Source organism: Bubalus bubalis, chromosome 5, assembly GCF_019923935.1.
Source record: "Bubalus bubalis isolate 160015118507 breed Murrah chromosome 5, NDDB_SH_1, whole genome shotgun sequence".
Classification (NCBI taxonomy): Eukaryota; Metazoa; Chordata; class Mammalia; order Artiodactyla; family Bovidae; genus Bubalus; species Bubalus bubalis.
Window position 1 is genome coordinate 4,453,353 of NC_059161.1, and position 15,762 is coordinate 4,469,114.

The 15,762-nt window shown below is 40.1% G+C and overlaps 1 protein-coding gene across 6 annotated transcripts in view; it reads left to right on the plus strand.

Moving 5' to 3' along the window:
- Nucleotides 1-15,762, plus strand: part of DENND1B (DENN domain containing 1B) — a 279,905-nt gene that overhangs the window by 233,280 nt on the left and 30,863 nt on the right. For all 6 annotated transcript variants that reach the window (XM_025285317.3, XM_025285321.3, XM_025285318.3 and 3 more), the window contains 4 exons: nt 6,198-6,238; nt 6,982-7,050; nt 8,665-8,721; nt 9,650-9,757. In XM_025285317.3, the coding sequence (XP_025141102.3) occupies nt 6,198-6,238; nt 6,982-7,050; nt 8,665-8,721; nt 9,650-9,757 (275 nt within the window). The remainder of the gene's footprint in view (nt 1-6,197; nt 6,239-6,981; nt 7,051-8,664; nt 8,722-9,649; nt 9,758-15,762) is intronic.

Below are 15,762 nucleotides of genomic sequence, written 5' to 3' on the forward strand. Positions count from 1 at the left end.
TTCTAGATTTGGGACGAAGTAAGTGAATAATCCCATGTGTTCATTTTCACGGGGTGGTAATAGTGCTTCCTTGGAGAAGTAAATGGCAACCTAATCCAGAATTCTTGCCTGGAGAATCCCAGGGACGGGGGAGCTTGGTGGGCTGCCGTCTCTGGGGTCGCACAGAGTCGGACACGACTGTAGTGACTTAGCAGCAGCAGCAGCAATAGTGCTTCCCCCCGACCTAGTTGTCTATAGGTTTAATTCAGCGGGAAGGAAATCTTTAGTCTGTGTGTAAGTAAATAGTTGTTACAATTGAGAAATAAAAGGTGAAAAGACAAAGAATAATTAGTACTTATCTACAAATCTCCCAAAATTTAACTTTAATCTTAAATAAAATTTATTTTTTCACCACAAAAATACAAAAACTGTTGAGATCGCTTTTCACTGCAAGAGGTACAAGTGATCTGAGTGGCTGTGGACCTCCCTCTGATGCAAGTAGGGTTGCGTTTTATGGAACGCTTTCAGCTTGGGGAAAAACTTAGTTTCCTTGACCTAGCAAGTGAGCTGAACATGCAGTCCTTCAGAAGCCCCTTGCTTTCCTCAGCTCACGGCAGAAAATTTAGCCTCAATGGAACTTTTGTGTTAAAATAAGGCTTTTTTACTTTTCACCTCAGACAAGCAGAATATTGTCAGCTCATGGACAAATTGCTTGCAGCACCTCCTGAGTATTTACATAACTGCGATCTCATTATCGTTATGACTCGTGGGGCTGGTATCCTGTATGGAATTGGGGATGACACCGTGTGACAGTAATGGGGTGGAACTAAGATCCTTTTGTGTAGTAAATTCTGTAGTCTTCACCCTTGGTCTGCAGACCTCAGTAAAAGAGGAGAGCGTAGGTGGCTTTTATGGTGGGAGGAGGGTCACCAAATTTTTTCATGAAAGGTCCTACTGTTTAAAGAAGAATAGAAGAATATTTATCACCAGTTAGCCGCTGATTTAGAGACTGCTGCACTTTCAGTACAACTTAATGCCAGCCACTTTGTTGTTTTTTCTTAAAATGAAAAAAGGTTTTGAACACTTCTTTTACTTTTGGGGAGCCAGTACTGATCCAAAAGGAAAGCATTCATTTCAGTAAGTTTGGGGCTTCCCAGTGGCTAGTGGTAAAGAATCTACTTGTAATGCAGGAGACCTGGGTTTGATCTCTGGGTCAGGAAGATTACGCTGGAGAAGAAAATAACAACTCACTCCAGTATTCTTGCCTGGAAAATCCCATAGACAGAGGAGCCTAGCGGGTTAGGGTCACAAAGAGTCAGACAGGACTGAGCGAGTAAAAATCAACAGCAGCATTTCAGTAGGTGTAGCAAGAAAGTACATTGAAAAAATTATGCCTGGTGATCGTGTGATTTTCTAATTGTTACATTTTAAGCTGTTATCTTAGAGAGACAGAGACATTCATCTTAGAAGAAAATAAAGCAAAATCATTAAGATTTGAATAGACGAATAATAAAAATTAGCAGTGTTCTTACTAATGAGATATATGTGTATATAAGGGTCCAAAAAATAGTTCCTAGAAGTCAGCTGAAACATTTTTTATCTGGACTACTCTTGTGAGAAAGAATAGGTCTGAGATACTGAACTGTTCTTCAAAAAGTAAACTGTTGTAGCTTTTTCATTTCTCTCCTTGTTACAGTGGAAATGATGATTAATGTTCATGCTTCCTGAATTAGTATGCGGCAGAAGCTCTTCTAAGAGCTCTCCAAATATTATCTCACTTAACCCTCCCAGCGCCCAGGAGGGTACTCTGAGCATCCTTATTTTACTGAGGGCACCCACCTCGGTAACTTGCCCAAGGTCACACGTGACTGCCTGGCTTCAAAGCTCTCGCTTTAATAACTGTGATATATGCCTTCTTATGATAAGAGATTGTTTTAATTAGAAGGCCTTTAGTAAACAAGAGCAGTACTCAGGGCTTCTCTGCTCTGATGGATAAAAGCAAAATTCCTGTCTCTTTTGATTAGCCTTTGAAGATTTTATATATATATATATATTTATATATATATATTTTATATATATATATATATCCCTCAGGAAGATCACTATAGGAGAAATCAACAGTCACTGGAGTCGAAGGAATTATTATGTTGCTCTAAGCAAAAATTACTGAGAAACTTTAGACAAGCCTCTCATTCCCCCACCCCCGGGCCATTCATGTGGCGGTTTACGTGCTGTTTTTGGTGCTACGTGCATGTGCTCCTGGTAGCGTGAATACGCGTATGGTGGAGCCCTGTCGTCACTGTGGCTCTGGCTGGAAACACAGAGCAGGCCGGCCCCACACAGAACACATCCGCTCATGTTGAATCTAGAACTGTGGTTAGGGGCCATGAACGCAGGGAGTTTTCCAAAACTGTTCTCTGTCTTGGTAAACCCCGGCCTGGTCAGAACTTTAGGAAATCCATGTTACTCCTGGTCCCTTTTGTGGGACCCATCTTCTCCTGAGAAGAAAGGGAAGAGAATATTCGGAAATATGTAAAGAGAAGAATGTCATGGGGTTCAGAGGTCATCAGAGAGGCCACAAGTAGGATGAAGGAGCCATTACATCAACACAAATAACGATCTGTGAAAAGCAGCTAAGGAATATTGAGTCAAGAACATGTTTATTTTTCCCCCCATAATTTTTTAAATTGATTTACGATGTTGTATTCATTTCAGGTGTATAACATAGTAATTCTGTATTTTTATAGATTATACTCCATTTAAAGTTATTATTAGCGAATTCATTGGCAGCCTAGTTAGGACTCTGCCTTTTCACTGCCAGGGTCATGGGGTTCATCCCTAGTTTGGGAACTAAGATCCCACAAGCCTCGCTGTTTGGCCAAAAAAAACCACAAACCACCACAGTACCCTTTCGGGGCTTCCGTGGTGGTTCAGACGGTAAAGAATCTGCCTACAATGCAAGGAATCCAGATTCGATCCCAGGTTTGGGAAGATCCCCCGGAGAAGGGAATGGCAACCACTCCATTTTTCTTGCCTGGAGAATTCCATGGCGAGGGGAGCCTGGCGGGCTACAGTCCAGAGACTCTCTGGGGTCACAAAGAGTCAGACACGGCTTAGCAACTAATACTTTCACACTTTTGAAGTTATTGTAAGATGTTGGCTGTACAGTATGCTGCACTTTGTTTTATACCTGATAGTTTGGTTAAATAAAATTTTATTAAATAAAAAAATAGATATTAAAAATCCACACCTCGTTTTCTAGACTTTAAAAAGTAGACACATTTTCAGGCTGATTTTATATGGAGTGTGCGGTTACTGTCCGCATCAATAGCGTTTGTCTCTTCATTAGGCCCCAGCAGAGTCTGGTCAGTCTTGGGTTTATTTGATCCTGTTTCTTTCTTTACTGACTGGTAACCAAAGGAATCTGAAGGGGTGGTAGTAATCATGAGTTTCAGTGGCGTTTTTCTGGCCTCACTGAACAATTTAGACCAATTTACATTTTTTGATAAGTAACAACAGATTACTGGAATTTAAGCAAATATATTTGAAAAGAAAGACTTTGCACAAGTGAGACACCAAGATATTTTGTCCTTGAATGTGAGAAAATCACTTGTTTGATTAACAAGAACAATGTTAAGAATTTCCTCAATAATGCTTACTATTTCTACAATCCAGTTACTTTAAAAGAAAGACTAAGGTTTTGTGTGTGTGTTTTTCCTGGCATTCAGATTTATTTTTTGAGAAGAAAATTAGCCTTTTAAAACACACATTATCAGAGAATAGTGTGCTTGTCTCATAAATTTTATGGAAATAGGTGTCTTCAGTCTTAAAAGCTCTAGAATTAAAAGAGACAATTAGCCTTTTAAGATATTTTTTGATAGGAATCTACCTAAATTGTACCACCTGTTTTTCTGTTACCTTAAGCTGTGTATTTAGGGACTTCCTGTTTGCCTGGAACCCCGTGATCACACGTTATTACTGAGTGGTTCTCTCTCTCAGCCGTTTCCCCTCAAGGCGGCCGCCCCCTGCCCTTTCTAACGTAGCCTCTTCTGAAGTGACGCGGAGGAAAGCTCTGTATGATTCACCTTATATTTTATTTAGCAATCCTGAAAGCTGAAGGACTGATGAACTGAGAGTAAATACTAAGATTCTTCCCCAGTTGCCGTCTCTGTGAGCGTGGGCAGAGTATCACCTCAGAGCCCCAGTGTCCCCGCCCGGCGGGCCGCGTGTCCCGTGACCGACGGCGGGGGTGCTGCCGCGTGCTGGCTCACGCCTGCATCGCAGCTGCCGGGTGGCAGACGGTCCCAGCGCTCGGTGTCCCAGGGCAGGCTGGCCTGACCTGCTGGCCGCCAAGCCCCCTGCCCTCTCGTCCACCTGCTTTTCCTGTTTCTTAGTAGAAGGGTGCGACTCAAGAGGCATAACGTAGGTAAAAACATTTAACAACCTATGAAGAGCTGAAGAGGAGCTCCTTTGATTCCTCAGGACTGTTCCTCTAGACACTGACCTTTCTGTGACTACTCTGAACTTTTATGATAGTTATTTTCTTTGCGGTTCAGAGGTTTAAAAATATGTTTTCTGGAGTGACACGTGTTCCAGGATGCTAAATAGATATCACAGAGTAGTTGGTGTTTTTCCATTTTCTTAAATTCATTTTGGGAAATGAAATAAAACACTTTCCAGAATACCACGAATAATAACCAAATTATAAATATGTGATTTCTATACAACCATTTTTAGTAGAGAAGTAAAAAGTATATGAACTGATGAGAACTTTGAATAGAGAAGTAAACCTGTATGAATAATCTGGATAAAGACATAATGCTTATTTTATGTTGTTGATAGAATCTCCTTGAGATATAAATGAATAGAATAACCAGGATTTTTTTTTCATCATTTTACAAGAGAAAGGTTAAAATTTTTTTTGGTAAGGCCACATACCATCTGAAACTCATGCCCTTTAAGCACTGAAGGTTGTTTTTATATGGTCTATTTTAGATAGATACATTTTGCTATAATCATTTCACAAGGCTAGGAAAGTATTATTTCCCCCATGTTTATTCTTCCAGGAAGGGTGCAGTGCAGTCCCGTGTCTTTTCTGAAAGAAGAGAGTAAGAGGCATTTTTCAGAATAGGAGTTGTTTCTTGATCTTTCTTTGAAATTAGTGAAAAATGTTAAGTTCAAGAGTGGATCCAGAGCTGGATGTTTTTGGCCTGATGCTGGTTAGGGATGCAAAGGTATCTGCTGGAAAGGTACTCGGCCTAAGGACCCTCTGCCTCTGTGTTATAACAGTGAGGGACGTGTTTGTTAAGAAGCCACAACCACACACAGGCTCCTTTGTACCCAGCGGTCAGTCTGAGTAGCCTTTGGGACTTTGTTTCTTCTTGTGGGAATATTTAAGGTTTAAACAACCAGGAAGGTAGAGGAAATCTGACTGAAGTCAGTTGATACAAACATTACTTTAGACTAGTTGTGTTCCCTTTTTTTGCCTTCTTATATCATCTTATTGATTAAATGAATTAGCATATTTGGAGCCAAATATATATGATTGCTGGTTTTACTGGACTGGTCATGCCTGCATTTGAACTTTCTAATAGCCATGACGAGCTACTGCCATATCTCCCTGGGGTCGTGCCTTTCCAGTTTGGATTTACAACTAGACAGTATTTTCTGCAGTATTCTGCAGGTTAATTGCAATAAAGTAAAATTTGCTATCAGTTAATACCGATGTCTAACAACCATAGAAGAATCTTTTTTGTCCTCAAGATTCTTTACATTGCTAAATTTCCTTCTGGTTTTTTCCTTTCCTTATGTACTTTAAATACTGTTTTAAGATAATCCTAATTGTGTAAAAGAGCCAAACTTTTACAAAATGCCATAAATACTGAAAAATCATTTTAAAAGATGTAGGAATTTTGGATTTCAAAAGGTTATTTTTTTCCCCTCTGAAAGTAGTATTACAATGAAAGAATACTTTAACATATTATCTTCTTATGTGAGTAAAGAAAAAGTATCTATTCTTAAAAATGCTAGTTACTATGTTCCTAAGAATTAGAGCATTTATTATTAATAGTTCTTACAATGAATTGCTTCTTTTACAACATTGCAGATAAATAAAATTTGCCTGCTAAAATCTTGGAAATACTAGTTCTTGGTGAAGTTTGGTTTATGGATTTATTTTTGATCAGATATTCCTGACATCTTATTTTTATGTATTCCAGGGAACTCGAAGTCCTATCAGCAATGGGTGCATACAGTCAAGGTAATAATAAACCTTCACAGTTTCTTTTTTTTTCCCCCACTTTAATGATATTGAAAAATGTTCAGTTCAGGTCTACTGTTTATATATGCTGTTTATGGGCAATATTTTAAAGGTTTCTATATTTTCTCACACTTTAAACATTTTTATGCTTATAGTTTGTTGCTATTTATAAAGAAAATTTTTAAATGGAAAGCTTTTGTGTTTCTATTTTTCAAGATAAATAGCTTGATTTGAAAATCGTGATTTTGCTGTCACCTTATAATATATTCCGAAAGATGAAGTTAGATGGAGTGGTAGGGCTTGATGGGGATTTTATCATTTCTGGTAATGTGCTTTTGTTAACGTGATGCTTTTAAAACATAACTCTCTTGCGCAGATTGAGACTTCATTGCCGAACACTAAAACATTTCAGAAACAGTTGATTGTATTTATTTTTTATTAAGCTTTATACACACACACACACATATATATATGTATACTGGTCACATTGTCTACGTCTGCCTAAACCACAAAGATGAAAGGATTGTGTTCCCTCAATTGAAAGAATAGAGGAGAATGTGTACATTTTGTATGGAGTTACTATAGCATATATAAAAGCTTGAAAACATTTAACATGACATAATTATGTAGGTCTTTCTTTAAGCCATGAGAAAGCTCTTAATTCTATATTATCAATAATGCTTTGTTTTCTGGACAGTCGGGCCCCAAATTTTTAGGAACATGTTTCTGTTTTTCCTTTGCAGAAAGGAGGTGCACTATTCAACACAGCAATGACCAAAGCAAGCCCTGCTGTACGAACAGCGTATAAATTTGTAAGTTCTCTTTTGATGTTTAAGAATTCTGTTGATAAAATTTTATAACATTTTCTTAGATGATATGCACTTAAATCTAGAATATTTTCTGGTTTCCTTTAAATAAATTTAGAGTTAATATTGACCAAAGCAAACTCAATTATTAAAATTGTATCATTGTCTAGGCAGGGCGTTTCTTTCAGATAATTTAAAAATGCTTTTTATTTCAAAGCTATCTGCAAAATTGTGCCCTCAGATTGAAACAGTCCACAACGAAGTGACAGTTTAAAAGATTTGATTCTTTTATTTAACAACGTACTTTAAATTCTCATTGTGTACTTCAGGCTTAACTAGAAAAAATTTTTTTTAAATATGACAAGTTCTCTTGCCTCAAAGGTCCTTTGACTTTCCAAAGTTAAAACTCCCCATTGATACCCCATGGCTTATAGTAAAATAATAACAATACCAGGAGCTACCATAGCAAGTAAATAATGAACAAAATGGAAGTCTCTCTGCTCTGATCGCCAAGACCCTTCAGACCTGGCCCTTCCCATCCTGGTTTATTTGCCTGAAGCCCCCAGCCCTGGTGTCTCCAGGTCTGAGATCCTTCTCGTTCCATGGGTGCAGGACGTTCTCTGCTGTGTCTTCATCCTTCACAATCCGTCCCTGCTGCCTGGGACCTCCTTTCCTTGGCTTCTATCCACCTACTAAATCATCCTACATGTTTATTTTAGATTAGGAATTCAGTTCAGTTCAGTTCAGTCGCTCAGTCGTGTCCAACTCTTTGTGACCCCATGAACTGCAGCACGCCAGGCCTCCCTGTCCATCACCAACTCCTGGAGTTCACTCAGACTCACGTCCATCGAGTCAGTGATGCCATCCAGCCATCTCATCCTCTGTCGTCCCCTTCTCCTCCTGCCTCCAATCCCTCCCAGCATCAGAATCTTTTAGTTCTCATCAAAAAAAGTCCCTCAGCCCCACCACAAGGCTTCTCTGCCTTTTCTGTGCTCCACGGGGCCTGTGGGCCTCCCTCTATTTGGGCACTTGTGTCTGTGCCTCTGTCTCTGTAGGAGATTCTTAGGAGCTGATTGGGATTCAGGAAAACTTGCTTTGCGACCCCATGGACTGCAGGCCACCAGGCTCTTCTGTCCATGGGATTTCCCAGGCAAGCATGCTGGAGTGGGTTGCCATTTCCTTCAGGGGATCTTCCCAACCCAGGGATCAAACCTGGGTCTCCTGCATCATTGCAGGGATTTCTTAAAGTCCAAACGTTTGCCCAAAAATACCCCGCTGCTGTGACATGCTTTCTCTTTTCCTTCCCCATTTGTCAGGCCAAGTTATGGCTAGGCAATGGCCATCTCGTGGTCTCTGGTGTTTTTAATAGCCTCAGAGGCAGAGTAGGCTAACTGCTAGCCTTTGGATGATCCCTGTGCAAACAGACTGATGCTTTCCCCACCTCATTCAGGTGTAATAGTGGGTAGAATGGGTCCCTGAAAACAGAGTTTTAGATGATAGGTTCTTCTTTTTCTGTGTAACATGACAAGTTAGTAATTTTCATTCAGTGGGACCTTGTACACTTATTCCTTAAACTTGATGGAACTGCGCTGAGCAGACACCGGTGTTGTCGTTTTCCAGGCCAAGAATCACGCAAAGCAGGGGATAAAGGAGGTGAAGAGCAAGCTTAGACACAAGGTGCGTCCAGCGCGTCGCATTCCACCTCAGTTCCTGTGTTAGTGTGAAGCTTATCCTGCACAAATCACATGGGGTTTATGTTTTTAATGACTTTTGAAATGTGCTTAGCCTCTTTGTTCAAGGATGCATTTTTCATAACAAGCCCCATGGCAGCTATCTGCCATTCTGTACACACCCCCTGAACAATCTCTTTACCGTTTGCATATTTTATCACAGAGGTGGTGAGAGCTTCAAAGGTGCTTTAACTGGGTGTATGTCTTCATAAAGTTGATTGCCTTGATATCAAAATTGAAATTCTTGCTTCAAGCTGAGACTTTTTTTTTTTTTTTAAAGATGATCTCTGGTGCAGAATTAAGGCAGGAATGTCATCATTGGGCTTTACCGGATCTTTCCAATAGTAGCTATTTTAAATTGAAGCATGTTCTTAATGTACAAAGGAGGTGTATTTGAATCTATGAATGTCACATATATGTGAATAGGTATAGGTATGTGTATATGTGTTTGAGTTGATTACATAGTATATTTTTGAAGATTTTATCAGTTATGTTTTAAATTTCTACCTCTGGAGAGAAGAAACTATTTAAAACTTTCATTGTAGTACTGGAGCGTGAATGGGCTTCATATAAACTCTATTCAAATTGTTCAAAAAAGTCAGAGATTATTTTGGAGGTTTTTAGTTAATAATATATAAAAATGCATTTTCTTCCTAAATAGCTTTTTTAAACTTACACTCCAAGTGTTAATTTTGTTATTTGCATCTGTATCAGATACTATTTTTTTAATATACATTTTTTAATTTTAATTGGAGGTTAATTACAATATTGTATTGGTTTTACCATACTGTATCAGATACTGTCTATTAATTGAAAAACCTTAGTAATGAAATGAGTACTTTAGAATAACCACTCGTGTATCTCTTCGGGTGCAGGAAAACGAGGACGACTATGGGACTTGTTCCGGTTCCGTGCAATACACGCCCGTTTACACGTTACATGGCGAGAGGGGAGCAAACCTAGCCAGGCATAAGCTTTCCCAGGTGAGAGGGTTTACTAACCTCCTGTCTCCCACAGTCTGATATTATGTTAATTTCAGTGATTTCTTCAGGAAGGATTTTGGACCCATTGAGTTTTTATTTTTATCATATGGTAAGAAATTCTGTGATGATGATGGTCAGTATGAGTAGGCGGAGTCTAGGCAGGTGCAAGGGGCCTGTGAGCCCAGCGTCCACGTACCAGTCTGCCTGCCCGTCACTGGGTCGTGGCCTCATGGTGAGTGCGGGGAGACAGGGCCACGTGTGGATGCCCAGGAGTGGGGGCAGCTTAATGATGGCGTCCTTTACTACAAAGTAAGGTGAACCTCATACATGGGGATTTGACCACTAGAGTACTCTGTAGAAATTAGAACATGGAATAATGTATGTCTGTCTTTTTCTAAAGTTAGATGTTTTGTTTGCTGTTAGTAGTTTAAAGCTTCTGCTTCCACCTAATGCTACTTCATGTACTGTCCTAAAGTAGGAATGTGTCCGGGATCAGAGCCGTGTGTGTGTGTGTCTCTGATTTTGCATCATAAGTGTGCTTCTGTAGGATTTTAAGAAGCAAAAATTGCACACACCACATCATACTTTAAGTGGTCTTAGAAAACTGCCTTTTGAAAGGAGTTATGAGTGGATTAAAGTTAAGAAACCATTGAACTTGAAGCAGCTGCAAAGCTTCATTTATCACAGCCACCAGGTTACACATGAGGACGCTGACCGCCCGTGGTCACATCGCTCGCCCTGTGTCTTGTAATGAGTGGCCGGGCCGGATGGGTGCTCACCTCTGTGTGCAGGTGGCTTCCCTGGCTCCCCAGACTCAGTGCAGTGCTCCCTGCATCTTCGGGACGGGGAAGGGCCGCGAGGCTGTGCTCTAGAACCTCAGCCTTTGTAAAGAAGACTTGTTCATTCGGTCATTCAACAGCTATTATGTATCAGGTACTTTCCTAGGTATTGTGGAAAAACTTAAAAGTTCTCTGCTTTAAGGGTCTGTTTTTATAACATACAAAATGCTTTCCCTATGATTTATCTATTTGTTAAGCTTACATTTTCATACGTTAGTATGGCTCAATTGCACCGTATTGGCAGTGAATGCTCGTTCTGTGACTTGAAACAAGCCTTTCAATGAAATAATTTTCTCACAGGGTTAGGAGCCTTTTCTGGCTCCCCCTGTTAACTGGAACACATTCATAAACTTGTAAATTAATGATGGGTTTGCAATCACTTTCTTAATTCTTCTCCCATCATTAGAACGTTCACTTCCCGTTTGTCTGTTCTCAAACTTTGATAGCTTAAAAACTTAACCAAAATGTTTACGGCTTTAATGTTGGAGCACTTAGATCATATGTATATGTATGTGTGTGTGTGTGTGTATAAAACATGATAGATTTTTGAATTCTTCTCTGATTTCTTTAGTGATCCATTGGTTGTTTAGTAGCATATTGTTTAGCCTCCACGTTTGTGATTTTTATAGCTTTTTCCTGTAATTTATTTTTAATCTCACAGTGTTGTGATCAGAAAACATGCTTGATATGATTTCAATCTTCTTAACTTTCCCAAGGCCCGCCTTGTGGCCCAGCACGTGGTCAGTCATAGAGAACACCGCACCTGTGCCTGAGAAGAGCGTGCTTTTGGGTGGAATGCTTTTATTTATACTTTAGACCACCTGGTCTAACTGGTCATTTAAGGTTGATTTTCTGCCTGGATGTTCTGTCTGTTGATGAAAGTAGGGTGCTAACGTCCCCCACTATCACTGTTACTATCGGTTTCTCCCTTTATGGTTGTTACTATTTTCCTTATATATTGAGGCGCTCCTGTGTTGGGTGCATATATATTTACAATTGTTTTATCTCCTTCTTGAATTGATTCCTTGATCATTATGTAGTGTTTTTGTTGTTGTTGAACCTTACAACAGTCTTTATTTTAAAGTCTGTTTTGTCCGCTATGAGAATGGCTACTGCAGCTTTCTTTTGATTCCATTTGCACGGAGTACCTTCTTCCATCCCCTCACTTTCAATCTATATGCGTCCCTAGGTCTGAGGTGAGTGAGTCTCTTGTAGACAGCATATATACGGGTCTTGTGTTTGTATGCGTTCAGCCAGTCCGTGTCTTTTGGTTGGACCATTGGTCTATTTACGGTTAAGGTAATTACTGATATGTGTCTCCCTATTGTCATTAAGCATTTCAGGTTTGTTTTTGTAGGTCTTTTTCCTTCTCTTCCTCTTTTGTTTTCTTCTCTTGTGGCTTGATCACCATCTTGAGTGTTGTGTTTGGGTTGCTTTTACTTTTCTGTGTGTGTATCTATTGTAATTTTGAGGTTTGTTGTTCCTGTGAGGTATTGGTATAGCAGTCTACATATGTACAAGGTTGTTTTAAGTTGCCGGTCTTTTTCCAGCCTAGAGTTCTTTAGCATGTGTTGCAAAGTTGGTTTGGTGGTGCTGGATTCTCTTACCTTTTGCTTGTCTGTAGAGCTTTGATTTCTCCATCTCTGAATGAGAGCCTTGCTGGGTAGAGTATTCTTGGTTGTAGGTTCTTCCCTTTCATCACTTTAAATATATCATGCCACTCCCTTCTGGCCTGCAGAGTTTCTCCTGAAAAATCAGCTGATAATCTTATGGGAGTTCCTTTGTATATTATTTGTTGTTTTTCCCTTGTTGCTTTTAAAATTTTTTTGTCTTTAATTTTTGTAAATTTGATTTCTTTGTATCTCAGCATGTTCATTGGATTTATCCTGCCTGGAACTATGTGTGCATCCTGGACTTTGTTGTGAAAAAAATATGGGAATCTTTGTTAACTGTAGGATGCTTTACAATAAAAAGAGAACACTTAAATTGGAGGGATGCTTATCTTAAATAACAGTTTTAAATTAAGAAAATTACCTTTAGCTTCTCATATTTAATTTTTTAAATCTTTGGGGTTTTTTTAACATGGCATATGCCAGCAAATTTGGAAAACTCAGCAGTGGCCACAGGACTGGAAAAGGTCAGTTTTCATTCCAATCCCAAAGAAAGGCAATGCCAAAGAATGCTCAAACTACCACACAGTTGCACTCATCTCACACACTAGTAAAGTAATGCTCAAAATTCTCCAAGCCAGGCTTCAGCAATATGTGAACTGTGAACTTCCTGATGTTCAAGCTGGTTTTAGAAAAGGCAGAGGAACCAGAGATCAAATTGCCAACATCCGCTGGATCATGGAAAAAGCAAGAGGGTTCCAGAAAAACATCTATTTCTGCTTTATTGACTATGCCAAAGCCTTTGACTGTGTGGATCACAATAAACTGTGGAAAATTCTGAAAGAGATGGGAATACCAGACCACCTGACCTGCCTCTTGAGAAACCTATATGCAGGTCAGGAAGCAACAGTTAGAACTGGACATGGAACAACAGACTGGTTCCAAATAGGAAAAGGAGTTCGTCAAGGCTGTATATTGTCACCCTGTTTATTTAACTTCTATGCAGAGTACATCATGAGAAACGCTGGACTGGAAGAAACGCAAGCTGGAATCAAGATTGCTGGGAGAAATATGAATAACCTCAGATATGCAGATGACACCACCCTTATGGCAGAAAGTGAAGAGGAACTCAAGAGCCTCTTGATGAAAGTGAAAGTGGAGAGTGAAAAAGTTGGCTTAAAGCTCAACATTCAGAAAATGAAGATCATGGCATCCGGTCCCACCACTTCATGGGAAATAGATGGGGGAACAGTGGAAACAGTGTCAGACTTTATTTTTCTGGGCTCCAAAATCACTGCAGATGGTGATTGCAGCCATTAAATTAAAAGACACTTACTCCTTGGAAGGAAAGTTTATGACCAACCTAGATAGCATATTCAAAAGCAGAGACATTACTTTGCCAACAAAGGTCTGTCTAGTCAAGGCTATGGTTTTTCCTGTGGTCATGTATGGATGTGAGAGTTGGACTGTGAAGAAGGCTGAGCACTGAAGATTTGATGCTTTTGAACTGTGGTGTTGGAGAAGACTCTTGAGAGTCCCTTGGACTGCAAGGAGATCCAACCAGTCCATTCTGAAGGAGATCAGCCCTGGGATTTCTTTGGAAGGAATGATGCTGAAGCTGAAACTCTAGTACTTTGGCCACCTCATGCGAAGAGTTGACTCATTGGAAAAGACTCTGATGCTGGGAGGGATTGGGGGCAGGAGGAGAAGGGGATGACAGAGGATGAGATGGCTGGATGACATCGTGGACTCGATGGACGTGAGTCTCAGTGAACTCCAGGAGTTGGTGATGGACAGGGAGGCCTGGCGTGCTGCGATTCATGGGGTCGCAAAGAGTCGGACACGACTGAGCGACTGATCTGATCTGATCTGATTTTTATGATAATTTAATTAGAAAATATGTGACTTATTTCTGTTTTTGTTTTCTTTGAATTTTTAGAGACACAGTTTCTGATAGAGAAAATTATATTAAGTTATAGAAAACTTTACAGGATAATAGCTTATATTCATTGCACACTTACCTTGAATAGTCATGGCGTTATCATAGTATCATTAGTACAGTTATCTGCATTCATTAATCGGCATTTTATGGTTTTCAGGTAGACATGACATGACATGACTTTAACAAGAATTAAAAGAAGTAGGGCTTGTTCTTTTACGAATTATAGTTTTATTTTCCTTCTTGGTATATAAGAATTTGTTAAGCCAGCATATTTAGATTTATTGTGCAGATACTGATAATGTCTGAATAACTGTCTTTACTTTATGGGGGATAAATATGAGTTTCGGGTAATGTGTGCAGCCACTGTATATGTATGTATCTGTCCCATTTTACAAGTAGACACATATCTCTCTATATGTACTTTCACAGCTAAATTTTTTGTTTATATTTCTAACCACTTGCATCCCAGTATTTATTACAATTTCACCTTTTGATTGTATTTTTATATAATTGAAATTTGATTGTTTAGTTTTAGATTCACACACTAACAAAAGAGGTAAATTTTGAGCCCTTTGGCAGTGTTTTTCCTTGTTACTTTCCACCGTTACTATTTTTTCCCCAAAGCTGCCAGAATGCATGTTTTCTTGCAGTACCAATTTTACTTCTCTGAGCTGATAGTTAATTGTGCTCTGAAATGGTAGCCAACTTGTGGTCAGCAGCTTATTTGTAAAAGTAGACCATGGTACACTCTAGTTGAGACTGTCATCCAGCCCCGGTCTGAATTCTGTCTCTAATCTCATGGCATTAGGAAACACACACAAGCGCATGTGGAGTAGGACAGCAGCAGGGCGTGTATGTGAGCATCCCCCTGTTCCTTAGGACAGCCGAGTGCAGGAGTGTGTGGGCCCTGGGCAGGACCCGCGCAGCCTGGAAGCTCAGTCTTGGTCTCCGCTCGCCTGGTCTGTGCTCTGCACGTTTGAGTGCCATGCCTTCTGTACATCGGCTTTCTCAGCTTCTCTGCCCCGTCACTGAGCTTGCAGGCCTTCAGTTCACACAACTACAAGAAATGGACCACAGTTCCCAAGTCCACGTTCTTGTTGAAGAAAATAATCAAGCACGTGAAGACCAGGCATTAGTCTTGGGCTCCGTCTGCTCTCACCGTTGAGGGATGGGATGCGGGGAGACGATGTTACCAGGGGTGCTGGGAGGGTGTCTGTGAACGGAGAAGGGGTTCTAAGGATTGTGACAGTATCTCAAGGGATTTTTTGCTATTTCTAATTGCTTTATAATGCTATTTTCCAAAAAGTCATCTTTGCAAAGAAAGAAAAAAGAACCATCTATATTTTGGGGTCGTAAGAGGCTGGATCTTTGTCCCACAAACCTGAAGCTTGGTTAAGGTCAAGGTCAGCCTACGTGATGGGCTGCTGTGGCCTCCATTCTCCCAGGAGATGGGCCACGCACACAAACAAAAGGACCTTAGGGTACAGTATTTGCATTTGGGCACAGACATCCGGAGGGAGCAGGCACCGTCTGCTGCCTTCTCTTTGTGGTCTGATACTGCAGACGCTTCCTCAGTTCACTTCTTGGAGATAATCCAGCTTCATTGATGTAATC